This window comes from Larus michahellis, chromosome 6, assembly GCF_964199755.1.
Source record: "Larus michahellis chromosome 6, bLarMic1.1, whole genome shotgun sequence".
NCBI lineage: Eukaryota > Metazoa > Chordata > Aves > Charadriiformes > Laridae > Larus > Larus michahellis.
Window position 1 is genome coordinate 11,052,299 of NC_133901.1, and position 25,849 is coordinate 11,078,147.

General features: G+C 48.9%; 2 protein-coding genes across 5 annotated transcripts; both read right to left on the minus strand.

Moving 5' to 3' along the window:
• Positions 1 to 460: 460 nt before the first annotated feature.
• On the minus strand, positions 461 to 12,465 carry LOC141745436 (coagulation factor IX-like). Of its 4 annotated transcripts, none has more exons than XM_074593183.1 (9): positions 10,543 to 12,465; positions 9,856 to 9,975; positions 7,986 to 8,146; positions 7,143 to 7,167; positions 6,897 to 7,010; positions 5,549 to 5,680; positions 4,302 to 4,930; positions 2,641 to 2,929; positions 461 to 1,698 (listed from the first exon to the last, which is right to left on the minus strand). In XM_074593183.1, exons 2-9 carry the CDS (start codon positions 9,944 to 9,946, stop codon positions 1,121 to 1,123), a joined length of 2,019 nt encoding a protein of 672 aa, XP_074449284.1. In that variant the 5' UTR covers positions 9,947 to 9,975; positions 10,543 to 12,465; the 3' UTR covers positions 461 to 1,120. The 4 variants fall into 4 exon arrangements, with proteins under 4 accessions (XP_074449284.1, XP_074449283.1, XP_074449285.1 ...); XM_074593182.1 differs by having other exon boundaries at positions 10,104 to 12,465; XM_074593184.1 differs by having other exon boundaries at positions 7,986 to 8,080; positions 9,856 to 12,465.
• A 150-nt stretch (positions 12,466 to 12,615) lies between these two features.
• Positions 12,616 to 25,728, minus strand: PROC (protein C, inactivator of coagulation factors Va and VIIIa). The gene is made up of 10 exons (XM_074593186.1): positions 25,415 to 25,728; positions 22,360 to 23,288; positions 21,916 to 21,999; positions 21,382 to 21,542; positions 20,378 to 20,402; positions 19,718 to 19,828; positions 18,883 to 19,023; positions 18,407 to 18,516; positions 17,318 to 17,435; positions 12,616 to 13,286 (listed from the first exon to the last, which is right to left on the minus strand). The coding sequence occupies exons 3-10, from the start codon at positions 21,980 to 21,982 to the stop codon at positions 12,718 to 12,720; spliced, it is 1,302 nt and encodes a 433-aa protein (XP_074449287.1). The 5' UTR covers positions 21,983 to 21,999; positions 22,360 to 23,288; positions 25,415 to 25,728; the 3' UTR covers positions 12,616 to 12,717.
• Between the last annotated feature and the right edge of the window lie 121 nt (positions 25,729 to 25,849).

Genomic DNA, 25,849 nt, shown 5'->3' on the forward strand with positions numbered 1-25,849 from the left:
CCGCGCGCGGGGCGTCTCGCGAGAGGCGGGAGCGGGCGAGGCCCCGCCGGGCCGCCCTATTGGCCGTGGGGTTTCCAGGGCAACGCGAGGAGGCGGGGCCAGACCCGGGGGCGGGGCCAGACCCGGGGGCGGGGCCAGACCCGGGGGCGGGGCCAGACCCGGGGGCGGGGCCAGACCCGGGGGCGGGGCCATGGGGAATCCCCTTCCAGCGCCGCTCCGGCCTCCGGCGCGAACAGCGGGGCGGGACGGGCCAATAACTAATTAAAGACCAAACAAACCTCGGTGGCAGCGCACGTCGCAACCCAGAGACGCCGCCCGTGCAGCGCCGCCTCGTGTTCGACTACACGCGCCGCGGAAGGCCGGTGTTCCCGTTAGGGGCCGTGAGGCTCGGAGATGAGGTCAGAGCAGCAGCTGGCATTTGCGAAGCGTTTTAGTGATATTTCGAAACGGAAGGAGAAAGAGAACGGTGCAATTACAGCAGTCCCTGCCTCTGCCTCATGCCGTGAAGAGCCCTGCGAGCAGCTCGGTGGGGGACACTGAGCCCCCCCCGGGATCACACCTCTGCGCAGCCCGACCCCCAGCTCTGCTCTGGCTCATCGCTTCTTGAACGAGAGGAGCGGCGCTGCTCCCCTGTCCCAGCGCCTCAGGAAGGTGACGGCAAGGCTGGAAAGGGCTCAGAGGATGCCGCAGGGGTAACTGGGATAACACCTCATGGATGGCCAACTGCTGCGTCCAGCACCTGCTTCAGAACAGGCGGCACGACCAGAAACGCTCTTCCTTTCCTAAGGGACTCATTCCCACAGAGGACCGTTTGACTGGTTTGCACCACACAGGTGATGCTTGAGATGGAAAGCTTTTTCTTTCTCTAAAAAAAAAAACCTCAACAACAACAACCCCCACCTTTCTGAAAGGAATTTACATTAAGAAAAGGTGTAGCTGACTCCTTTTGTTATTTGCAGAATAGTTCTTTATTGTACACAAGTATTTTAGTAATTTGTGAATAAGCAATTTAACCATTCATGGTAAATGGACTCCATTCATTGATTTTACACCATTAAGGACAGGAATTGCTTAGCGCCTCAGACTGAAACACTCTGAATTGGTCCTTTTAAAGATGGTATTAGGAAAAGTTAACGGAAAAGTTTTCCGAATCTGCTACACTCTCAACAACCTCTTTAATCCAGGGGAGGTAGTTGGATACTCTCGTATAGACACCGTATTTCCCTTCCTCAGCACAGCCCTCGCCCCAGCTCACAATGCCCAAGAGAAACCAAGTGTTGTGGTAGGACATGGTGAAGGGGCCCCCGCTGTCCCCTTTGCAGGCGTCCGCGGCCTCAGCGCGGTACCCGGCGCAGAACATGTTGTCAGTGACGAGTCTATCTGTTGCCCGCTGGCAGGTCTCCATGGCCACGATGGGCAGCCGGACTTTCATGAGGAAGCGCAGCGTGGAGCCTCTGTCGTGCGTGGCCCCCCATCCGCTCACCATCCCCACCCTCCCCTCCTCGCCCAGCAGGGCGGCAAGGCCAGGGCTGGGGAGGCAGATGGGAAGCGCGTACTCGTTAAAAATAACGTCACCGCTCAGGTACAACAAGGCGATGTCACCGTTGTAGTCATTTGAATCGTAATGGGGGTGCATCCAGCTCCGTTCCACACCGATCTTCTGTTCTTTGAATTCTCTTTGATATTTGTCGAAGTCTCCTGCAGCCATGACAAATTAAAATGCTAAGCAAACCATAAACAGCCTGGGCGGTACTGTCGGGAGGAACAGGAAGGACGGTGACTTAAGGCTCTGACCGTTCATCCCGAGAAAGCACAGACCAAAACAAATCGTGTTCTGTAACAATAATTTCTTACGCTGCTGCTGTGATCCTGCACATCAGGCTTTCCAGTTCACCCTTTAAGGGCAAAACAAAGGGGTTGACTGGACAAACAGATACTTACAGAGATTATGGCTTCTGGGGCAGGGATTTTACCATAAATCCTGTCATTGCTTTTAGCAAGCACTGTATTTTGAAGAGTTTGTCTAAGCTTCCATGGGACCTTGTGTTTCCCCCCTCGGGGACGCAACACAAGCGTGACGATGCAGCCGGGGTAAGGCTGAAGAACTGTCTCCTGGCAGTTCCCCAGCACTGTGTTCTGTTTGCTCCACTCCCACCGCTCTTTTCTGGAGGTGTCAAGCACAGGGTTGTGTTTATTGCAGCATTCCTGCTGCAAGGGCTTCCCCTTCCCGCTGCTGTGGTACACGACGTGGCAGAGGGGCGTTCTGCTCGGGGCAGCTACAGGTGATGAGAAGGCAGTGAGGGGGCAGCTCGCCAGGAAACTAATCTTAAAATGGACACGAGAGCAGACCATCACCTACAGGAATCCCTCTGCCTCCTGCGGCGCGCCTGGAGATGTGCTCAGTCTCCACGCACAGGGAGTTTGCCAAAATGGGCAACAAAAAGGTAAATCTGTGCCTCGTGCTCCAGGTTCTCTGTGAGAACCGAAGGCACCAGCTGCAGCCCCTCTGCACTTAACTGTTGCTAAAACATGAAGCGTTCTGTAAATCCGTGCCAGGCTGGATGTGTCCGTCTGGTTCTCAACTGTACCTTACGAAGCATGTTTTAAGTAAGAGATGACCGAACCGCAGCCCGTACTCACCTATGGTAACATGGTGTGGTCTGACGAGGTCAAGGCAGTGCGCAGCAGTGACCACCCAGCGGCTGCTGATTAAACTCCCCCCGCAGAAACCGATATCTCTGCTGTTGCGGATCAACACCTGTATGAAAGACGAGGCAGCAGGGCTGGGTCGAGGGCGTACGCACGCGCTCGCTCTCGCACTGGCCGGCCACGGGCCCTCGCTCTTGGAAACACCACTTCTGGCAGTGATGACGACAGTGCAGCAAAGACGATGATGTTGAAACAGTAATAAAATGACACGATTGCACATCTGCAACAATGGAATATGATGACCTGGGCTTGACAAACTCAACTAGGATTAGAGCCGTGGTAGAATTCCTCCAAGGAAACAAGTTTGACTGTGACTCTTCACGTGGCTTCTCGTTTTCTTCTGGGGGGAAGGCTCAGGTTAAAAAGGAAGAGCGCGCTGTTTGGCTACATGAACGAGGGACAGAAGAGAGTTGTTCGCTTTCCCAGTCATCAAGTGAAAGTGCAAGTAAGAGTGGAGATTCAGAAACTGTTATTTTTCCTTTTATTGGTAACAGAATTTGGACCCATCTACAGAGCAGAACATGGAGAAGTAAAGGCACGCTGCTCAGAGTTGGGTGTTTGTCTTGTCTGTTCAGAATTACAAGCTCCGTTAATGCCTCAGCAGCTCTTAAACTCCTCCCTGAACCTGTTACTTCATGTGTTAAGACTGAAGGAAAAGCTTAATTTTGTTTCAGTGAAATTAATAATCAAATAGTGGGAAAAAAAAGGTGTGACACAGTCTGCCCTCCTACCTTGTCCAGTTTCTGGAGTAATGTCATGTTTTACATGAGCCATTTTGACTTAGTTCTATGTACCAGTGATGTTTTTAGTTCTGCCCAGTGCACAACGAGGGCACTGTCCCCACGGGTGTCACCCGCGAGACACCTTGCAATGGGGGCCCGGAGAAATCCTTCTGTGTGACAGCCATAAAACCGCCTGGCAGTAACGCGAGTGGTTTCAGATCAGCCTGTTAACATTCTGCGCGCACGCCCGTGAACAGCAATAGACGCTGATGAAACAGAGACAAGACAACTAAGTGAAAATTAGTAACAAATTAAGGACGCACCAAAAAGCCCGAAACCAAATCAAGATAGCAGAAACAAAAGACAGACGTCAGGGAGGTTCCCCTGCTGGCCACATGCCGCTCGCCTGCCCCTCTGAGCCCCCCAGTTGTATGTTCCTTACCGTAACCTGTACACAAAGCGCAGCCCCCTAAATGAAGAATCTCACCTGCTCATAGAAAAATTTTTGTCAACAACATCACTGGCCATTCCGAAAGGAGTCAGAAGCACAGCTTTTCACCAGGGACACTTAGAAAACCTGAGTAATGGGGCAGGAGAGGATCTGACTGACGTAGCTGGGAGAGTATTAGGCTGAGATCACAAAAGCGCATGCATCTGGGATGGGGGAGGAATGATAAATGAGGCAACTAAGACACATATCATTAAAAAGACCCGCAGAAGTTTGAGAAATACATGCGGTTGTGTTGCTCTTGACCTGAAAAAAACCCTTTATAATGGCTTGATGAACTCGGCTCCAGCTGGAACCAGTGACGCTGAAGTGAGAAGCGTTCAGGTGTGGCATTTACAGCCGGGCTGGAAGAAAAGCATTACCTGCCAGGGGCAATGTCCACGGTGACACAACGTTCCTCCCGTTATCCTGGCGCCATTCTGCTCTAATGTAGAGCTGACGTCTGTCTGGGCGAACTGAGGCACGGCCGAAACGTTCCCCCAGTCACTGCTCCCGTGCAGCCCATTGTCACGCGTGGTTTGGTTTTGCCCAGCAGCATTTTCCACCCTTTCTTGCCGCCTGGCAGCAGGCACTGTGGTCTCGCTGGGCCATGCAGGGCCCTGGGTGGGCTCACCCCAAGGGGCCGGGCTGCTCTCGGGCCAGCCGGTCCCCTCCAGGGGCTCCTCGTGCTCAGGAACACCCGCCTCCCGCCCAGCAGCACCATCTCCCAGCGGCTCCCGGGTCACAGCATCCGCCAGCATCTTGTTCCAGCTGGAAGCATCTCCCGCCACCTCAGTGTCCCTCTCCGTGCGCATGCTCTGCCCAAAGATGGTCTCATTTTCCCCAGTGTCGCTTTGTTCCAGCTCCATCTGCCCAAGTGTCCACTCCGTGCTCTCATTCCACTCAGCCACTTCAGCCCCGTGCTCCCGCCGGTCCCTCGGGAGCCGGTTCTGCCCCAGCCGCGCTTCCTCCAGCGCCTGCCTGGCTTTAATCAGGCCACAGGGAAACGGTGCTGGAGGGAGGAAAGGCAGAAACAAAGCCGTGAGTTTAGGGCGCAAGGTACCATGTCAAACTCCCAACGCAAAAGCAGCACTTTCCTGTCCCAGGATGGGATTCAACCCTCCTGTAAGAGCTCCGGAACAACACCGACACCTTGATGTCAGACGCCACTTTTGCCACACCCCCCCCACCATCAGCACCAGGCACGTCGAGCTAATTACGGAGCCACAGCACGCGGCTGTGCTATTTCTGAGCCGGCTGGCTACGCCAGGAGCGGGCAGGCTCTCTTGGGGACGGAAGCCAAACCCAGCGCCCCCCTTGTGACAGGACGCCTTAGCACACAGTTCTGAAGACCCTTGTCATGTCCCCTCCCCGCCTAACGCTGTGCTTTAGCGGCACAGCTCACTTCAGCTCCTCCTCGGCCCATGCTGCTCTCGGGAGGAACGGGCCCACCCCAGACCGTGCTGCTCACGGGGGGCACTGCGTTAGTGAGACACCCGATCGAGAAGACCCTTAAAATTTAAAATAAATAAACAGAACATTAGAAATAAGGCAGATCTTTTCCACACGCTAAGACCAAGCTCTTGTGCCAGCCCTGCAAGGAAAAGGCCGGCAGCAGGCTGGGCGTTACCTGCTGGCAGGCAGCTCTTCCCGTCCTCCTGCAGGCTGTACCCCGGGGCGCAGGAACACGCCGCCCGCCAGGCGCTGCCGTCCCGGCAGTACTGCCAGCACCCGCCGTTCTTGTACCAGCACTCGAACTGCTCTGCGATGGAAACACAGGCGCATTTGCCTGGTTAGCGGTGCGCGCCGACCCTGAAGCAGCGCACAGCTTCGAGCCCTGCTCTTGTATCAAAGAAATTCGGAAAAACAACTCCGCTGAAACCTGGCAAGTAAACAGAAGGAGCCACCTCGTACAGTTCCAGGAACCCGCGCTGCTCTGGGGATTATTGCCTTATGTCTATTGCTGTTCACCCATTTCTACCCTTTTCTTTACTTGCCAGCTTTGTCCTGAGGCCACGGCTGGGCCCTCGGCCGCTCTGCCCGTAGAGCAGGGGCAAGAAAACGCCTGGAAGAGCAAACACCTCATCTTGGATCCGTCTGCACACCTTACCTTTTACATCATGACAGATTTTAAGTATTAGGTATTTTGGTGGAGGCCAAGCCTGTGAGGAGTTGACTGAGGTTTTTTTTATATACTGTTACTTTAAAAGAAGAATCCCGTTTAATTGCTTCACTGGAAAAAGAAAAGGTCGACAAAAGCAAAAAGATTTCCTTCTGATGCACAGTCACCACGTCAGTTTGGCTTTTGCTGTAAATTCGTGCCTCCGTCATTTGCAAACTGGATACAGTATTTTCACAGGACCAAAAATCCGATAGGAGACAGGCAGCTTTTCTACTTCAGTTTTCATCATTTGTATATTACAACATAAAGTTTGTTGGTTTTTTGTTTCGGTTTACAGTAAGCTTTGGGTAACTCCTTTGTTGCATTTACTCAGTAAAATCAAAACGCGGCTAGGACCTCACCGTGAGCGTCTTCCAGTGCAGGCGTCTACGGCAGAAGACCTGTTATCACTCGGAGGTGACGGAAAGGGGTAATTCCCCATCCTTTCCCAGGGAGGACAGGACACAGCCAGGTGCCACAGACACTGGGAAGCCCAGAGCTGCAGCTGCTGCATGACAGGAGGTGGGTGCCAGGCGGTGCCACCGCTGCTGCCGCCCAGCAGAGCCGCGGCCACAGCCGCTGCCACAACTCCATCCCCTTCCCGGGATGGCCGGGCCCCAGCGTCTCAGAGAAGAACACGCTGTTCGAACATATAAATCTTTAACAACTGGCCCCTTCTGTATCAGGCAGAAACAGTCACCGCTGACAACCCCAGCGAGAAGCCTGTCCAAAGGTTCAGCGCAAGCATCCGAGGAGCACATTCCGGCCTTGATCCTTCCTTCACAACGAATGCCAATGTCTCTGTTCCCGTACTCACCTTTTTCACAGTTGTCTCCTCCAAATCTGGGGGGGCAGATGCAAAAGTAACTGTAGTGTCTTATTTTGCAGACTCCACCGTTTTTACAGGGATTTGTACTACACGGATTTAAACCTAAGAAGAAGAAAAAAGGCATGGTGTAATTCCAGGAATTAAGAGAAGCCTGGCTTTAAACTGCCACAGAATTCTTTGTACCCAGAAAGGAAACAAGAAATAGATTTTTTAAAAATTCCTTTTTTAACCTACCTTTGTAATTGAACCAAAACTCCATCTGCAAGAAGAAATCACAAATGAAGAAAACAGTCAAAAAGTGCTCGTATCGGTTACTGAAGGTGTAATTTAGAAAACTGGGTTTTTTTTTAGGATGCATGTAAATTAACATTTTGATTAGAACCATAAAATACATTCTCAGAGCAGATCTCCTGATCATCACCACGCAGCTGGCTTTCATTTGCATCATGGGCCCGCCACAGAATGCGGAAACTGGACTGCACTGGACTGAAAACTAAACCAACAGCTAAGATCCATGAACCCTCCAGCCAGTGACAGGGCTGTGGCACCGGCCCAGGAGTTCCAAGTGACACCCCCCACCCCCAAAACGTGTCAACGCGAGGTCCTCAGCACCGAGAGCCATTCCTACTGCGCTGCACCACCTCCTGCTCAGGGGGACATCACCACAGCAGCTTGGGCTGGGCACAAGAGAAATCAGGCAACTCTACTTAAATCTGCAGGTCAAGCTTCAGCAGAAGGTCCCCGGCGGAATGCCTGCGGGCCCTGGGAACAAGGCGTTTCTCCTGGGTGCTTGGAGGGGTCTTATCAAGCAAGTGGCCTCTGAAAGCGTCAGCTTTAGGCTCTGACAGAAAGAGGCTTTGGATACTTTCTAAGGAATTGTGTCTAACGTTCACACAACAAACCGAGCTCTTGCTTGGAAAGCGAGATCTCAGAGGTGCTGCGAGTGTCCCGTCCGGACTTCCACGCTGCGGAATCCATGGGCACACAGCTGTCAGAGCCACGCCAGGTGGCTTGGGAAGGGTTACGTACAGCTCACTGTTAACTTTCATCTATTTTTCCTAAAATAAAGCTTCTTACTGTTTTCTCCTGCGAATGGAAGATCTCCTTAGCCTCCTCAAATGAACACTTCTCCTCATTGCATTCTCTCTCCAAGTTCCCTGGACGAATCTCTTCTAGAAAATAGTTAGCACGTTTATGGACTTTCAGCACCTTGTGTGCTTCGTCTCTTCTCATAAACACTAGAAAAACAAAATCCAACAGTTGATATTGGAAGACAACAAACCGGCATCATTACAGTCACAGTCAGGCAGGCTTTCAGCCGGGTACATGATACAAAGAAGGGGAGTGGGAATCTATGTAAACAGCCTAAAGGAAAATAAAATTAGTCTGGGTTCCAACAAAAGACACCTGTAGTTAAAGCTTCCTTTTAAGTGGGACAAAAGACCCACTACTGAGACTTGCAGACTGGTGCAGAAGTAACTTTTTATCCCACAAGACTCTTGAGGATTGCAGCTGCTTCTCCGGAAGCTGCCTGTGTTTTGCTGCCAGCCATCCCGATTCCCAACAACCTTTAGCTGCCTGGCCACGCGTGCGCGTGGAAATACAGCTGAAAGGAGAGGTTTGGGTTGGACTTGGTGCCAGCTGTGTCAGGCACTCAGTGATGGAGCCCCGGTGCTTCCCAGGCAGCTGCCGGGACCACAATGGGACAGACACCGTGCTGTCATTAAAAGAAACATATAAAATGTCGGTTTTGTACTTCACTTCGCCACGCCGCCTGCCCTCCTGCAATGTCTCAACAGCTATTGCTGCCGATAAACGAAGGGAGGAGCGGCCAGAAGAGGGACTATGGCAGCAGGGTCCCCCCCACACCCCCCTGGCTGCTGCATAGCGAGTCTTTGCTACGGCACCTCCTGAAGTGCAGCGCTCCCAGGATTTCCCAGCCAGGACGCTCTGAAGGAAAGTCCCACGCCAGCACTATTAAGAGAAGATGGAGGGTTTTGCCGTAAATCTCCAGAAGTGTGGCCCTATACCCAAAACCCGTCCACCCAACAGACTGAAAAACTGCTGCCAAGAAGTGTTTTAGGAAGAAAGCTCCCTTCGTAATCCTGACAAAGCTGCGAAAATTCATACAGCAGTTCACTTGTCAGGACTCCGTTTTCCTAGTCACGGTTTGGCATCCTAGGCAAGTCAAAACCCCCTGACACAGAAGAGAGTTTTAGAGACAGACCATAAAGACATACATTTCCTTGCAGTTGCAGGATCGGGATCTACAGCAATGACTGAAATTCTGGAATAATATTCAATTGCTTCATTTCCAGGCCACTGGAAACAGCCCCCAAAAACTCTGAGCTGAGAACAGCTTTGGACGGATCCTGCCTTTCACCCATGTCAGCGAAATCGTCCCTCACCACCCCTTGAGTCCTGGGGCCACCTGTAGGCAGGCATCCCCCGTAGAGGCCGTGCCTGTTGGAAAGCCTTGTGGTTTGCAGACACCGCTCCTACTTCTGCTCTCCCTCCTCTGCAAGGGCAGCCACAATGATCGGTGAGATCCCATACGTTCCCACGCCTGTTCTAAAGCCTCCTGAAGCCATTTCCAAACCTGGCGTAGTTGTGGTAGTAAAATCAACGCGAGGTCCGAGAACACATGTTGAAAGGGCTTAATTTTAGCTTCCCAAATTGGAAAGCTTTGCCATGCAAAAATAATTCAGATTTTGGCTTCAATGTCACAAGGAGGATACCCTTCAACAGGGCAGTAGCCTAAGTAGGAAGTTAAGAAAGGCTGATTTCTCTTGGAAATAGAAATATGGATACTCATTTTTTCTTGTGCGTTTCAGGAAGCACTTCTTCAACTCACAGGGCTTTGCATTGAGGAAAGGAATGTTGTTTAAATGCCAAGATTGCCACAACAAAGACAATTAAGCTAAAAACGTAAATCGGAAACGCCTACCGGAGTATGAAAACGGAGAGCTGCCGTTGATGGAGCACATCAGCAGGAGAAACACCACAAGTGAGGAACTGCTCCCCATTTCAGTGAGCATTCAGAATACTCCGACTTCCTGCTGATTGCCTTCAGAGGGAAAAGGAGAACAAAACTGGTATCTTGTCACAAAACCAGCCAGGGTGAATTAGCCTGCAAAACGGAGGAAGAAGTAGAAGCAAGAGGAGAAGAGAAGGGACAAAGCAAGCAAATTCTACCCAGCCCATTTCGGCCTGATGCCCGTTGTTCAGACGCTGCACGCATCCAAATCCCAGGAATCCCAACAGTTTGCAAGTCAACGTGCCGAGGGTGCCCCAGCCCAGATCCAAAGCCCACAGAAGCAATAGAAGCGCGGTGATGAACACGGGAGGCAGGGATCAGGCCCCAGCGGAGCAGGAGACCGTTCCAGCGACAGCTTTGTTTGATCGGGGAAGGATGCGGGCCCAGGTCTGAGCTGCACGCTTCAGCCAGCAGTCGCTGGTGACGGCAGCTGCTGTCTAATTGCTGACAGTCTCGTCAAGTCAGACCGTACGTGCACACCCCAACGAGGAAACCATCCACCACGTACCTGGCAGCACAAGTTACAAGACAGAAGTTTATATTTCGTCATATTTCCTTCCCAGGCTGAATAATTTACCAGGATTCCGCAGCACATACCTCTTTGCTACCTGTATTTTTTTTTTTTTCCAAAAACACAGGATCCAGAATGCCTTCACTTTAAACAGAACCATGCAATTATACTCACTTTTTTCTTTATTTTTTTAGGGGAAGACAGGAGAGGGATTTGGATGTACACCAGGAACAGCCATGAGGTCAAGAGGTTGATCATTAACCAGTCCCAAATATTGACAGAGGAGAGAGAGCCTCCTGGATTCTATGCAACACATTCGAAATACAAAATCAGAAGAAAATTGTGTGTATGTTTCCACGCACGTACACGTCTGCATTAAAAAAAAGTCCTTAAAAACACCCTCCAACAATAAAATCCACTTCTTCGCAACAAATTTTTCAGGAGAATCTGGAATTTTTAGGAGCAGGTTTCTGACACGCCATCGCCTTTCCGTAGGTAAGCCCAACTGATCTGGAAAACACAGAAGCTGCTCTGTAAACATCTGCTGAAACATGCAGAGCTGCGAGCGCAGAGGAGGGTCCACAGCAGTCACCTGCAGGAAGGCAAATGCTGCCCTGGAATAGCCACGGCTGTTCACTGACTTTACAATGTAGGCCTTTAATTCGACCTGTGTTTTACTGGCATTGAACACAATCACGTTTTTCCTTGTATTTCAACGACGAGCAACATCAGCCTTCTCAGAAGCACGGATTCTTCTGCCGGTCCTGGCCGGAAGGCTGCTCTTCCAAGCGTTCTTCGTTAATGTTCGCTGATCCTTACATCCAGTCCCAAATAAAAAAGGGGAGCGGAAACAAGAGGAAAAGAGAGACGGGCCGTGACACAGGGAGACAGCAGGCAGTGGCACGGAAAGATGGCTGAGTGCGGCCAGGGCTTACCTCCAGCACCTTCCCTCAGCCCTGCTGTTACTTCTTTAATGCATGAATCAACTTCAGCACTTGCTCAATAAGCACGTAAGCAGCTTGGAAGCCACCGAGAGCAAGTCCGCAAGTTTAAGAGGTATCAAACTTCTTTGCTGAAATCATACTAAATTTCTTTCAAATTCTAATACAATTTTGCTGTACCTGAGGGTTTTTTCCCTTAACAATCTCATCACAAGTGCAGACCGACCTTCTTCGCTGATCCAAATCTGGGTCCAAATCCTGACTGAGATGTTGGAAACATATATCACTACACCAGACAGAGCTGTTTTCACCTTTTTTTTGTAAAATTAATTATATTTAACAGGCTTAAGCGCTAAGATTAAAAACAAGCTTAAACAGTGATTCTATTAAACTTCATTTTGACTACCGCTACTTCCTATGAACTTACTGGTGCTGTGTATTTTTATTTTATCTGCTGATATACACACAGACATAGGGATCCAGATGCAAACACACACACACACAAACACATTTTGAATAAGTATTAGTAATGCTGAGTGCATTTAGAATAGGAATGAACAAAAGCGTTCACTTAACTTGCTGATTAGAAGAAAATTACAGGCCGTAGAATAAACAGAGCATGCAAAAGCTTGGAATTAAACATCTTGGTTTTTTTTAATAACAGCAGAATTCCCACTGACTTTTAAGGAATTCTGAGGGGGGTAAAATCAGGCATTGAGTGCGCGAGGAATAGAAAATACAGAGAAGTTCTAGCGACCTGCTGAATCCACTAAATCTGTGAGCAATGGAGCAAGATGGGAATGAGCGGAGGCAGTGATGATATTATTCACATTTCATTGTGTTGAAAGAAAAATTATACAGAGTAAAACAGTTCCTGCAGATAATATGTTAGAGTAAAGCTGAAATGACCGAACTGTATCGCTATGTTGACTTTTAAAACGCTTTTCCCTGTCCCCTCCTGCCCGCCCCCCCCCACCCGATTCAGTCATTTTACGCTTCGAAGATGGAGTCACCTGACCAGGGACTATCCTATTTTCTACGCTGCTGCGCAGCATCTCAGCGGAACAGGGTATTATTTCTTGCCTGTAAGGCCTAAGTGGGACCACGCTACAAATAAACAACAGAACCTGGAAACTAATCAGTGTAAACAATGTAAAAAAGGAAAAAAAAAAAGAAGCAAAGAAAAAAAAAAGGTACCAAGGAAAACAGTACACGAGGTTAACATACACTCAATATTTAATACTGAAGATCTGACAGTAGGTTACACTGCAGACTGTCACTAGCACAGAGCCACCATATTCCAGACCCTCAGCGCCAGAATCAGCCCTTCAAAGAAGCTGACATCTCATCAATGTGGCGCTGGATCCACTCAAGATACTGACTGACTTTGGTGTAGACTCCAAATTTCTCCTTTCTTCCGCAGCCCTCGCCCCAGCTCACCAGTCCTACCAAAAACCAGGTGTCCTTATATTTAGTGATCATAGGGCCTCCGCTGTCCCCGCTGCATGAATCTTTCCTGTCTCCTAAGCTCCCAGCACACAGCATGTTGTCAGAGATAGCAAATCTCATCGCCTGGGCACACTCGTTCCGGGGAACTATAGGGATTTCGATATAACTGAGCAAAGTAGAGTAATTGTTGCTGACATCGCTTGTGCTGCCCCAGCCAGTTACCAGCATCTGCTTCCCACTTCTTGTCAGCTCCCGTTCTGCCAGGTCGCGGGTGGGAAGGCAGATCGGGAGCGCGTACTTGTTATACATCACGGGTTCAGCCAAGTGCAGCATGGCTATGTCATTATCGGACGTCTCCTTGGTGTAATTTTCGTGGCTCACGTATTTATCAACCCAAACGGTTTGCTCATCTGTCTCAGTACGGAGACGGTGAAATTTACCTGGAAGAGCAAACAAGAAGATTACGGATGCTACGGGATCTTCCTTCACCCTCAGCACCGCGGCATCTGGATTACACTGGCCTTTAGGACTGTACTTCACGCTCTTACTTCCCTTGTAACACAGACATTTGTTCGTTTTATGTTACAGGTTCTTCTTAGATGGACAAATGTGTAAACTTCCCATATTTCCCTAAATCACGAATACACGCAGTTCTAAATTAATTAGCACCCTAGAGCTATGGTCATCAGTTGAGAAGCTGAAGGGCCCTTTTGTGTTTGTATTACAGTACAACCGTGCAACCTGAGAGATCTTCGGGAGGACAACAGCCTTCCTGGAGTCCACATTGAAAGCTGGGAGAGCAAGTGTACAAGAGCTTTGTGCTGTATAACCACTGCCTGCAGGATTTAAGTTCAGGATTTATAGGACAAAGAGGACTGACTGGTAAGGCTATTCCTTTCTGTGTTTTTAAGGAATTTTTGACTACTTAAGACTTCCCAGTTATTACTTGTGCTACGTGACCACGGCCGCTTTGTGGGTCAAGCAGTTACGGAACAGTAAGCAGGCAACTAAGTTGAAAAAGGCAAGAAACATGTCACTTGCGAGACGCTGGAAAAGGAAAGACAGAGAGAGATCTCTGACAGGCTGGGAAGAGGCAGCCCAAGAACAACAATCAGCGGCTGTCATGTTTCTGAGCTGTGCTGTTGGTTACTTTAAGCTTCATATCAAGGCCTGCTTCAGCATGTACTTGACAAAAGGACTTCTCTGGAGAACTGTCCATCACGCACAGCCGAGCTGCTGGCGGGCACGCGCATGGGAGGCGGCAGGACATCCAGGCTGACACCTCACCTCGGCACGGGTGCGACAGAAGTGGTCTTTCCTTCTTGGTCTCCTTACAGGTTAAGTTGGAAGTTGCTCTTTATCGCCACCTTTTCAAATGTGCTTTTCATAATATTATCCTTCAAATATGTTCCCTCACCTTCCCGTTAACTTTTGCTTTCTTTCAGGCTTATTTGAGTCCCTCCGGATACAAAGCCTAAAGCCGAGTTGCTCTGACTCTGCACGACCCAGGTCTCCTGAAGTCACTCACTTCAGTGTGAGCTCCCCTGCACTTGAGCCGGGCAATGTCATAGTGCAGCTGTTGGGCTTTTTTTTTTTCCCTGTAAAGAGTCAGTGTCTCCAAGCACAGGGACTTTATGAACCACAGTAGCTCCAGCAACAGATTCTCAAAAGACCCCTGAAGTCCAGCTTCAGATCTTGGGACTACCAAACCAATTATTTCGGAGCCTCTGCTCTTGCTCCTCTGCAGGCAGCCAGTGGGCATTTCACACACGACCACAGGAGGTGTCTGAAACAGCTCTGACGGACACACTGCTGTACCAGAGCCTGAAGGACTTGCTGTTACCAAGACAACACTCAAAAACCTGTTTTTTTTCTGCTGTCATGACCTCTCTCTTCTGTGGCGACAGTGTCCGTAGCACCCTTGGAGCACATCTCCTTGCTACCCACTCGCAGCCGCTGCGGCTCGGGGTTGACTGACAAATAAGGGGGCAGGGGGTTTATTCCCACCTTCACAGGTGCAAAACTCTGCTTTGGGTCTCAGAAACAACTCTGGACTCGAACACTGCCAGATCAACCCCTCTGAGGAAGGCAGCTGAGTTGCGCAGGAGCACACTTTCTGCCAGGCTTCCCCTGTGCTGTCTACAACCATGGCCATGAACTGTCTGTGTCCCGAGACACCTACGAACAACCGGGTGACAGCTTTGATGCTACTGTAGCAACTGCTCCCCCAGAACACACTTCTGGATGGTTTCAAGCTGGAGATGCAGGAACAAGAGCCACAAACAGGAAAATCGAATTCTTCTTAAATCCATCTTCCAAGACTTCAGCTACTCTGAGATCCAGCTTTTCACTTCTGCCGCTACAAAGCCACGTGAGTCCTGCTACAGGAATTCTCCCTGCGCTCCTGAGTGCAAACTTCCCCTCCAGATTAGCTCTCGGGGACGGCCAGCAGAGCTGCTGCGGGAAGAGCTCAGGACAGCGCTGGGTGCCCCAGCCTGGCAGAGGCAGGTCGAGATTCACCTCTGCAGTCGCAGTCCGACGACCTTCAATACCGCCATGGAGCTCACACCTGCCCCCACAGACACGGCAATGTTTCCATTCAAAGCTCTGTTCCGTGTATCTCGCTAGATCTCTCGGATTTAGAGCATGCCTTTTTCCAATGAGAACTGCTTTCCTGGTGGCAATAAAATGCCCAAAAGATACATGTAAAAGGAAAACCACATTATGTCAGTCTGGGTCTTAAAAAGGTTCCCTTCTGCTTGACCTGGAGGATCGTTTGGAGGAGAATCTTCTCTCTCGTGAAGTCGCAGGCTGTAGTCATCTCAGTCCTGCACCCCCCCCATACCACAGCAAAGGACCCTTCTGTGGTTTCCATCTCACCACAGCAGTATTGCTCAAGGCTGAATGAGAAGCGTTCTCAGTCCGTGACCGCATGCTCGCTTCTTCCTCTGTTCATAAGGAAAGGCTTTTGGGCAGCCAGGAGAGTGAAAGAAATTGGAGCCCCTCTTGCTGGTCATCCTGGTCACCCGCATACACACCCCAAATTTATGCTTGGGTTTCATTTAAGAAAGAAAAAAAAAAATTCTTCTCAAATCAGGGTTCTCAAGTTTTTCTTCACCCACTGAAAATCACTTTTTATTTGGACAGCACAGGACTCTTGACAGATCCCACCCCTTCTTTCTTTGCTGCAGAGCGATCTCTGGGCACAGCCATCCCACCTGAAAGCTTGTCACCATACAGATCTCTGCCAAGACCTGCAGCACAAGGTCAGGCTGAAGTCATTTAAGTGCAGCCTCAGTACTTCCCCTAGTTACCACGTTCCCGCTGACCCCTTCCAGTTACACTCAAGGCTACATCTAGCGCTGCAGAGCGTTCAAACGCCACAGCTGATGGTTCCTTTTTTCCTACAACATTCCAAGATCTTTTAACCAAGCAAACTGAACACAGGTTTCTTCTTCTTGGGCCTCACTAAAACTAAACAGACATATTGGCAAACACTTAAAAGGGAAGAAAATTACTTACTAGGAACTGGAAGTGCTTGGAGATGTGTAGTCTTTATATATTTCCAAACTACCACCCGCACTTTTGCTTTGATGTCCCTCTGTGGAAAAGGTGGATACTCTGGCACTAGGAGGACCCAAGGGTATATCACCTGCTTTTCCATTCATCCTTCGTGTTGAACAATGGAAGATGGACATAAACACATCCATCTGTACGTGCCTTATTGTCTCTGTTCTCAAGTGTTTGCACATCCACAGTGTATGTGGAACACGCATACAGACGATGTATTTCCCAGGCTACACATACAGACAATGTCTTTGCACGACTTCCCACAATTATTGGGAACAACCTATCTTTTCACTAACAGAGAGCGAAAGCAGTCGAGCTGTTATGCCCCTGTCACCAATGGTAGACAGAAAGCACTAACCAAAAAACAAATTCTACTGAAGCGTGAACAGAACAATTACTTTTGTCTGTTAATTCAGGAGCAGTACCGTACTCGGCATGGATGCTCTCATGCTTAAGGGCAGCAGAGCCAGCAAAGGCAGCGCTGCCATTCTGCAGCACCTCTCCTCCTTCTCTACCAAAACTCTCTTAAGTAACGGTGTTCAGATGTATGAAGAGGCAGGAAGACGCGCTGTGACGTTCTCCTCCTGGGGCCAAGGCTTTTTTTTTCAGTACTGGGATGACCTTGAATATTTTCATCACCAGGAAAAAAAAAAGCAGAAGAGACAAGCCTTTGTAGACAAGCAGGAGTGCTCACAAACATCAACTCACTTCCACAGTAAGGCTGACAGTGGCTCAAATGAGATCAGATTTTTACTAGACTTTTTTGTTTTGTGCTAAAGTGCATATTAAATACTTCCTAGACAACCTGCTCCTACAACCAAGACGGACTTTTGTCTTCACAACCTGCTGGTCTTTCTCCTGAGATTATAAACATTGGGAATGGCAGAGATTTTTTCCTTACCAAGTCTTACTTTGAGCCTCTCTTCTGCCTCAGTGCAGTGTGCTGCTGTTAGGACCCAAGATGGATGGATGAGAACACCCCCACACAGAAATCTCCCTTTGCTATTTTGCAGCATAATCTGAAACACACACACAAAAAAAAAAGAGAGGTCTGACACCGCGTGGAGCATGGCTCACAAAATATTGTACACCTTCTTCTTAGCGGCTGCGAAATGCCCAGACACATCAAGCACCAAAGCACGTCACATTCACTGAAGCCAAAGCTCTACAGTGGGACAAAGACACTATGAACAAGGTCTCTGTGGAACACCTGCGGAAAAGAATATTCTTCCTGAACGAGCGCTGGCTTTGTTCAAAGCAGCATGGGACGATGCTGGTCACTGCAAAGAAGCACTTTGGTACTTCAAAGCTGTGAAATACAGAGCTCAAATGAGGGGATTATTCTTGTGTCCACAGCACACTAGAAGACAGTGCGTCATCTCAGGCCGCAACTCTCGTGCTATGGTGTAAAACGGCCTTTAATGTCAAAGAGCACCAGGCCCTGATTATACGCACTCACTAGTTCCACGATAAGCTCTGCCAGGTCTCCCCTTCCTCTGTGATGCCCCAACCCGCTCTGTAAAAGCTATGGCATATTTTGTAGATTAAATTTGCTAAATTGAATTTATGACAGACAAGGCTTTTAAGAGCAGATCCATGCAGAAAAGGGGAGAAGATTACCTCGCACTCCCACATATGGCTGTGCCAGTTGCTGGAGCAGGCACCACACAGCACGAGCTGCGGTGATCGAAAGGCCTTCCCTCGGATGGGACAACAGGTAAGTGTCATCACTACTCTCTCTCTTGACATTGTTGGCAAGGTACGGTAAAAAGCTTAGCAACAGTGGCAAGGTCAAGAGTCTTAACAGATAATAAACTCTTTTTCCCTGTTACTCCAACTTTGGGGTTGCTTTTGTAAAAGCTAAGCTAATGGAATCTGAGCTTCACGTGACACCACCACTAGTAATGTTGGAGCCTTTCTGGGGCAGCTGGCAGGCAGAGCTGGTCAGGAAGAGCCTCAACTATCTGTGATGAAAAACTTTTCTCCTTACCTGCCAAGGGCTGTCTCCCCTTCTTCCTGCTTTTCCCTCAATGAGCCGAATATTGAATCCTGCTTTGGCTTCAATGTAGTCCATTTTCACTCTTCCACAGGGGAACTCCACTACAGGAGATGCAGAGAAGTTAACCAGCAAAGACCAGATCACCCAACACAAAACCTGGTTCTAAGGCATTCCCTCCATCTCTCTAACCTAGGCGATACTATTCAGTGGCTTCACAGAAGTCCCTCAATGTTTTGCAGAGGCGGCAGCTTCCCGATTCCCCTGTATGTCTCCATGAGGCAAACACAGGTGAAAGGCCGTAAAGGATGTACGGAGTTGGGAAATGCAGGCAGAGAGTTACTCTACATGGAATGGATGTTTTGAAAAGCAGTACAAAGCGCACTGCAGGCAGTTCTCCCATAAAAACCTCTTCCATCGTGTTTGAATAATCCTCTGTCAAATCTGGACTACGAACATCCTCCTCTTACCTACAGGCTTGCACATGGTATGGTCATTCATCAGCTGATACCCAGACGCACAACTGCAAGCACGGCGCTGGTTGGCAGGGTCATCCCTACAGAAATGCTGACATCCTCCGTTATTAACAGAACAGTTGGTGTATTTGACCTCTGCAAAAAAACACGAACAGCAAGAGAGGTGTGAGGAGCTGAAAGCTAAAGAGCTGCAGGAAGGTAAAGCGGCAAAATGACATCGTGATTCAAGTGAGCAACAGCCGACAATGGATTTGGGATGACAGTTGTGGGCTTTAATAGCGCTTGGGCCCTGAGACAGCAAACAGGCCCTGGTCCAGAGTAAGGCAGTGGAGAGATGCAGAAAACAGAGATTACTGTCAGGGCAGGTAGGCTGGAGAACAGAAAATTCACCGTCACCGAGCACAAGTTAGTGCAAAGTGTTGATAAAATATGACATACATGCTCGTCCCTAAATATGCTATCTGGCTTTTGTCCAGAAAGAATTTGTCACAGTAATGACAATCAAATATTTGCAGTGGATTGTTTTTCCCTCTGTATTGTAAAAAAACCCCGCCATCATCCCTGTGCTGACTGTTCTAAAGTAAGTGAAAACCCCACCTTACAGAATTATTTCCAGTATCTCAGATCTCCAAACGTCTCCCTTGGCAACACAAAATTCATTGTGCTTCAGATACACACAGATAATCTTTTTACCACATCACGAAGCAAAAGAGAGATCACATTAGTAAAGAAAGCAAGTATAGTGTGCAACGACAAAAGCGCCGGTCCCTACTACACAGACCCCCATCACAAAGAACGTTATTTTATAGTGGATTAAAGGCAGCATTACCATAATTGCACAAAGCTCCCTCCCAGCCTTTGCTGCAGATGCAGGAAAATTTTCCAATATTGTCTTTGCAGATCCCATTGGAACAAGGCTGTGGGTCACACTGATCTCCATCTGAAACAGGAAAACGCGGTCCCTGAAATCACACAGAACTCACGGATCAAACACTAACACAGACAGACCCTCCCCAGATTCCCAAGCGTGGTTTCCCATGGTTTCTGCCACCGACTGGTGATACCTCCGCGGTGCTGGCCCAGAGACAAGGGCACTTGTCTGGGTTCTGGATTACAGCTGCAGAGCGAGCAGAGTGGGGAAGAAAGAGCAAAACCTGAGACAGACAGGGCAGAGGCAGGTCACTGTGGAAGCCAAGAGCAGGGGTGAGGCTCCTCTTTGGGCCATGTCAGGCAGGGTTAGAGCATCAGAGAGCACTTTTGCTCAGTGCCTTAGCTCTGGGGAGGTGCTTGATGATAGGCACAGATGCACCTCAAGTTTTTTTAGGAAGGCTGCTTGTACAATAGGACTGGCAAACATTCTTTGCACACACCCAATAAGAGAGAATGAGAATTTGAATCAGTATGTGATACATGGCAGCAGGCAGGAAGGCTGAGTACTAGTTACTCTTGAGGAAACACAGAGAAATGATTAGGAAAGTCTTTCACTTACCTACATACTTGCTCCAAAAATTCATCTGTGAAGAAACAAAACTTACATTAAGGTTAGAAGCAGATTTTTCACAAGCGAGGGATTTAAAGCCTACCATGGTCTTGGTCAATAGAACACAGCATCCGGGTCAACAGCATCGTCTTGTTCTTCTTGACAGTGTAGTGACCGGCACTACAAACCAACAAAACTGGCCAACTCAGACGTTGATGCGTTGCCCGTACTCAGCACAGATGCCCCTGGCCCTGCCTGCAGACCCCCAAGCACCACAACATCCCCACAGCTTCTCTCTTTCCTTGTCGCTTACTGCCAGGTAAGTGTCACCGCTGTTGTTGAGTGCACAATTCATTTGTGCCCAGTTAGACAAAATGCGGGCATTGGGAAGAAAGACCTCACTCCACTCTGGGGTCTATAGGATAGCAAGGACTGGTCCATCCCGTGTGGCAAGCCTACTCTGGTTAACACAGTAAGAAAAAGTCCAAGCCACCACAACAATTGGATGTGGAAAGGGGCAGGAATCAGTGATGTTGACAATAAAGGTAGGGCCCAATTGAAAATACGAGGTTAGGAGAAGGAGAGAGTACCTAGTGATAAGAGAAATGTTTGTCAGGCACAGGTGGGAGACTGGGGAGAGTCAGTGAAAGGCAGCCAGAGCCGGCCAATGTACAACAGAGGGCAAAGGACTAGAAGGACTGGGAAAAATTCAGTGGCAGCAAGAATAGCCAAACAGGGTCAAGCAGGGATTGGCATTACCTGGCTGGGACCTAAACCTCACAATTAGCTCAGGTGGGACATGCACGAGCAGCCAATTTTTTTGTAGCCCATACAGGTGGTAACTTGACAATCACTGTAACACAATTACCTTCAAAACCGTACCTACGCCTTAGGAGTCAGAAGTGATGCATGTTCAGTGCCGAGAGCAAGACCTCCTATGCCCTGGACTGAAATACTTTAAGGAAACAAATGATTGTTTAAGTCCCACATGCATCCTTAATAAAACAACTTACTGTTGCTTCCTTGGTTTCAAATATCTCACTGGCCTCCTCAAAGTCACACCGCTCTTCAATGCACTCACGCTCCATAGAGCCCGGTTTGAGCTCCTCCAGGAAAGAGTTCGCCCTCTTCTGGATTTTCAGGACTTGGTTTGCATCTTTATTGCTGTAAAATACTGGGACCAAAAATGTGAGAGCACAAGCAGGGAACAGAGCTGGCTGAAAACTGGTAATGGTCCTTTCCCAAAGGAGGCTTATCAGAGCAACAGCCCCTCTCTAGCACCGCAAGACAGCCTGCCCTAGAAACCATGGGCTCAGGAGTGAGCTCCAGCCTCTGCTCTGTGACAGTCACGCAGCTCACAGGGCTCCTGAGAGCTGTGACCGGGCAGCCATCGCGGCCCAGCACCGTGACTCTGAACCTCTGCTAGAGGAATCCAAACCCCCCTCGTGGGAATGATCCCAGCCACTCCCCGTGACTGGCAGAGAAGCAGGAAACACGCTCGCAGCGACTGGAAAGGGGTGAGGGGTACCTCTAAAATGAAAACTTACTTGAGGTACCACAGACTCGTGAAGAGCAGGCAGCAAGCAGCACCCCTATGGTGACGAGCTTCCACATCCTGCAGCAGGAGTCACCTGGAGAAGAGACGGTAGATGTGAAGGGGAGCACGCTGCTGAGCTGCAGCACGACCCCCCTGCTGCACAGCTTCTATTCAGCTAGCTCTCTCACTTCTTTTTCTCAGAGCAGCTCCCTTGCCGAATGCTGTGTGGTGCCGTGACTTTCTCTTTGATTCCAGCTCCAAAGTGGCCGTTCATCGGCAGCCCTCCAGACTGGTTTGCTAGTTCCCTTCGACCCATCAGCAGCTCCCCCACAACACTTCTTGCCTGCCCCAACATCCTCCCCTCATCACCGAACATTTTCGACAAGCTTTATACTTCATTAAATCAAGCCGTACTTTGAAATCGCGAAGGATACAATACTTTTGAAGCACTTACTGCTTTATTCAGTGTGAATCAGCGTGATCTATTCTTCCGCCATGAGCTCTGCTGGAACTTAGTTAATCCATAACTTCCAATATTTACTCTTTGGGGTGACATGAAGTGCTTTCTTTTTAGTCATTAAACAAACAGTGCTCAGGGGGAGCTTGACAATTTACCTGCATGCAGGAGAAAAGTGAAATAGCTGAGGCATCCACTCTGCCTTCTTCAAATCTGGGGTTTTTTTCTTCTAATTGTCTAGCAAGTAGATATATTTAGCGAGTAAGCGTAACCACACCGGTACTCAGGTCTCTTGAGAGATCCTACCACCTTCTCACAGCACGCAACCACCCCAAAGGGGCACACATTGCTATTTTTAAGAGTCCTTCCACTTCACTTTCTCATCGAAGTGTCCACGACAGAGGCGACTAACCCCTCGAAGCCATGAGCGAGCTGTGCCGGCCCCACCAGCCGCCTGCTGTGAGGAGGCAGGGCGAGAAGCTGGTACCAGCCTGCTGCATCTCTTGGAGGGCTGGGTTAGCTCTCAGCAGCCCATCAGCTTCTACTGAATTCTGAATATTAAACATTGTAGAGAAAAGACACGACCCTTGTCCGAAGTTTTCTTCCATCAGCGATGGTACAAACCAGCGCGTCCCCCTTGTGCAGCAGCGTCTCTGTGAGCTGTACAGTGCGTGACACCTTCATGCACATCACCTGTGCAACCGTGTGTCATTAGGGGTCCTTCACCACGGAAAGTGCCACCGGGGGTCAGGAAAAGGTGGGGCTCCCCAGGATCTCAGCTCATGTCCAGCGACGCTGCTGAAGAGAGCTCCAACTGCTTATAAAACTGTTTTTTTCTTTTTCCCTTACAAACTTGGCCATGGACTTTCTTGAAAACAAGTTCTCTTTAAACAAAGGTTTCAAAGTTCATCCATTTGGGATTTGTGCTAAAAAAAAAAAAAAAAAAAGATTGCGGCATCCAAAATCACAGCTGGGGAAGTTGTGTGCACTGCGAAGCTCTACTGACAGAGATAATTTCAGCATTCAAGAAGACAATTTCAGCTGAGATTAATGATAACAGACTTGTTGAAAATAAAGTTTATGAAACACACCTGAAGACAGGAAACATAAAATAGGAAATTGGAAAAGAAGTGCGGTACCATATATTCCACTTGTTACTCATACAAATATTATTCATAATATTTGCAGCTGACCTGGCTGTCTAGAAATAGCGCTTTGCTACCACATAGGTTACAGGCTTTTCAATACTTTTGTTTCTAAGACTTGGAATAGGTTGGAAATTTAGGACATGTAAACAAACTGCCAACCTAAAACATCTAAATCAATGTGCCAGCCTACTAACCCCCCCTTTTTTTTCTTTTTTAAGCCTGTACTGATACTTGGAAAGAATGAATTTAGTTTTCCATGAGCCCTTGTGGTTTGAGGGGTTTATATTCCTCCTTTCCCATTCCTCTCGCTACTGCAGTGCAGAAAATATGTATTTTAAAAGCCAGCACTGGGGCTCTCAGGTAAATCGCACGGCTCCAGGCACAGGGGACTGAAGAAAAGACGCTCCAGGATGCTTCAAGATCTGCCCAGTTGTGCATGCCAGGTAACCATTTCAATCTGAACAATTACAGTGCTGTGCTCACTACTTTCTAGTTCACCTTCAGTAAAACAGAGATACTTCGTGAGACTGGCAAGACAGAGGCTCCACATGATTTTAATTAACACCGTGGAGAGTTCTGAGTTGCAGAGCGGTACGAACGGGCATTAATAATCAAAGGAAATAATCTCTCTGAAGTAAAAAAGTATCATGGATCTTTCAAATCTCACAGCTTAAAGATATCCCCCATTACAACCTGAAGAGAAAAAGCACACCAGACTGCACACTTTGTTCTTCTTGCTTCCCGAGTATAAAAAAAAACTAAAAGCTTCCATTTTGCCTCTTCTATAGGAAAGCTTCTGGAAAAATCTCACATATGTTCGCAGCCTTCAGCTTCTTAGCCAGAAGTGCTGAATCACTTTTCTCAAATTTTTCCAAATTGAAATTGTAATTTAACTTCATTTAATAAATTGCAGGCAGATGTAAATTCTGATAGATGGGGAACCTGAGGCAGCAAAGCTACAAGGCTTAAAAAAAAAATCACAGCTCTTCAGCAATTAACCTTGTGTTCCACCCATCAGTTCTTTCTACTTCACCATAATGCCCCTTAATTTGAAACAAACCCAACTCCGAATGGTTCACCGAGCAATCAAAGCACGAGGTCTCCGTCCTATATACCCACTGGAGCCTCTCGCTGCAAGAGAGCACTGCCCAGGTCTCCCTTGCATCCTGGGTACTGACTGCTCGTGAGCCGTGTAGAAAGGTAACATTCTGTGAGCCGTGTCTCCCCACCAACCACCTGAGTCCCAAACAGGCTTTAAAAGGGGAAAGACAGGCTGGCACACACAGCATCCAACAAACCAGACCGCTCCAGCTTCCCGTGGAAACCAAGCTGACAGATTAGCCTCCTCGGGCTGCTCTTCGTTAGAGAAAAGGTCCTTGGAGGCCAAGGTAGCACAGAAAAGCAATTGCCGGGGGGGCAGAAACACCTCCCTGTGCGCAGGGAGGCAGCCCAGAGCTCTGCAGCCTGGCAGCAGGAGGAATTTGACAACCTGTGCAGAGAGCAAGCTGCTGCCATGACATTCCCTCCCAGCCTGGTATCGGCTCGCCTGCGCCTGAGGCTGCAGCTGGCACAGCCTTTAACAAAAGGGACAACTGACTCGTATTGTACCCCAAAAGTCTTTTATGTCATATGCAGACTCCCCCACCGCTTCCTTTGTTTTAAGGATGTAAAGACTCACCACCTTCCAGGTCACTTCGGAAGCCAGCAAAATGCTGCAAACTCTTCAGACAGAAGTTGCTAGAGAACTGCAATCTGTTTTTTAGCTGTTATTAACGTGAAATGGCGCTTTCTGTGGTCTCAGAACCTTTTCATTCTGCCCGTGTGAGAATTAAACGTCTCACGCTGCCCAAGGCCCGCTGGTGGGTGCGCAGTTATTCATCCCAACCAGGCACACAGCCATTTACCTTATGACTCTGAAGCTGCTTTACAGTAAGGAATGCCCATGCTGCTTCTAAACCCGCTTGTTTCCAGTGCTGCCCATTCAGTGGGAGATCTCCTCAACTTCTCAACTCCCCTGACGCTTCATGCTGTATTAAAAAAACCAAACACATTAAAAAAACCCAACCCAACACCACAGAGGACAAGGGGAACAGCAGCAGAATATATTTTTTAAAAAAAGGCTCATTGGTAGTTCAAGGTCTTCACAGATCTCTCTCCAAATCCACGCCACCCTCCCAAGATCCATTAGCTAATTATCAATCAAACCCAGCGGATGGCAGCCCTGAGCAGGAGGTCTGATAGCCCAGTAACGATACACTGACTAGGGCAAAGAGTTTCTTGCTATTGGCTTCTGCCACACAAATAAAAGAAAAGACCAAAAGAAATTACCTGCGTCAGAG

What these genes read in the sequence shown, in the direction of transcription:
- LOC141745436 (XM_074593183.1), bottom strand. Translation starts at nt 9,946, where the DNA reads ATGCTCACTGAAATGGGGAGCAGTTCCTCACTTGTGGTGTTTCTCCTG. An exon ending in GAAGAGCTGCCTGCCAGCAG is followed by an intron (nt 4,931 to 5,548) that starts GTAACGCCCAGC and finishes TCCTCCCTCCAG; the next exon opens with CACCGTTTCCCTGTGGCCTG. An exon ending in ACCACACCATGTTACCATAG is followed by an intron (nt 1,699 to 2,640) that starts GTGAGTACGGGC and finishes TCATGGCTGCAG; the next exon opens with GAGACTTCGACAAATATCAA.
- PROC (XM_074593186.1), bottom strand. Translation starts at nt 21,982, where the DNA reads ATGTGGAAGCTCGTCACCATAGGGGTGCTGCTTGCTGCCTGCTCTTCA. An exon ending in ACGAGTCTGTGGTACCTCAA is followed by an intron (nt 21,543 to 21,915) that starts GTAAGTTTTCAT and finishes TTTTGGTCCCAG; the next exon opens with TATTTTACAGCAATAAAGAT. An exon ending in TTTTTGGAGCAAGTATGTAG is followed by an intron (nt 19,829 to 20,377) that starts GTAAGTGAAAGA and finishes TTCCTGTTTCAG; the next exon opens with ATGGAGATCAGTGTGACCCA.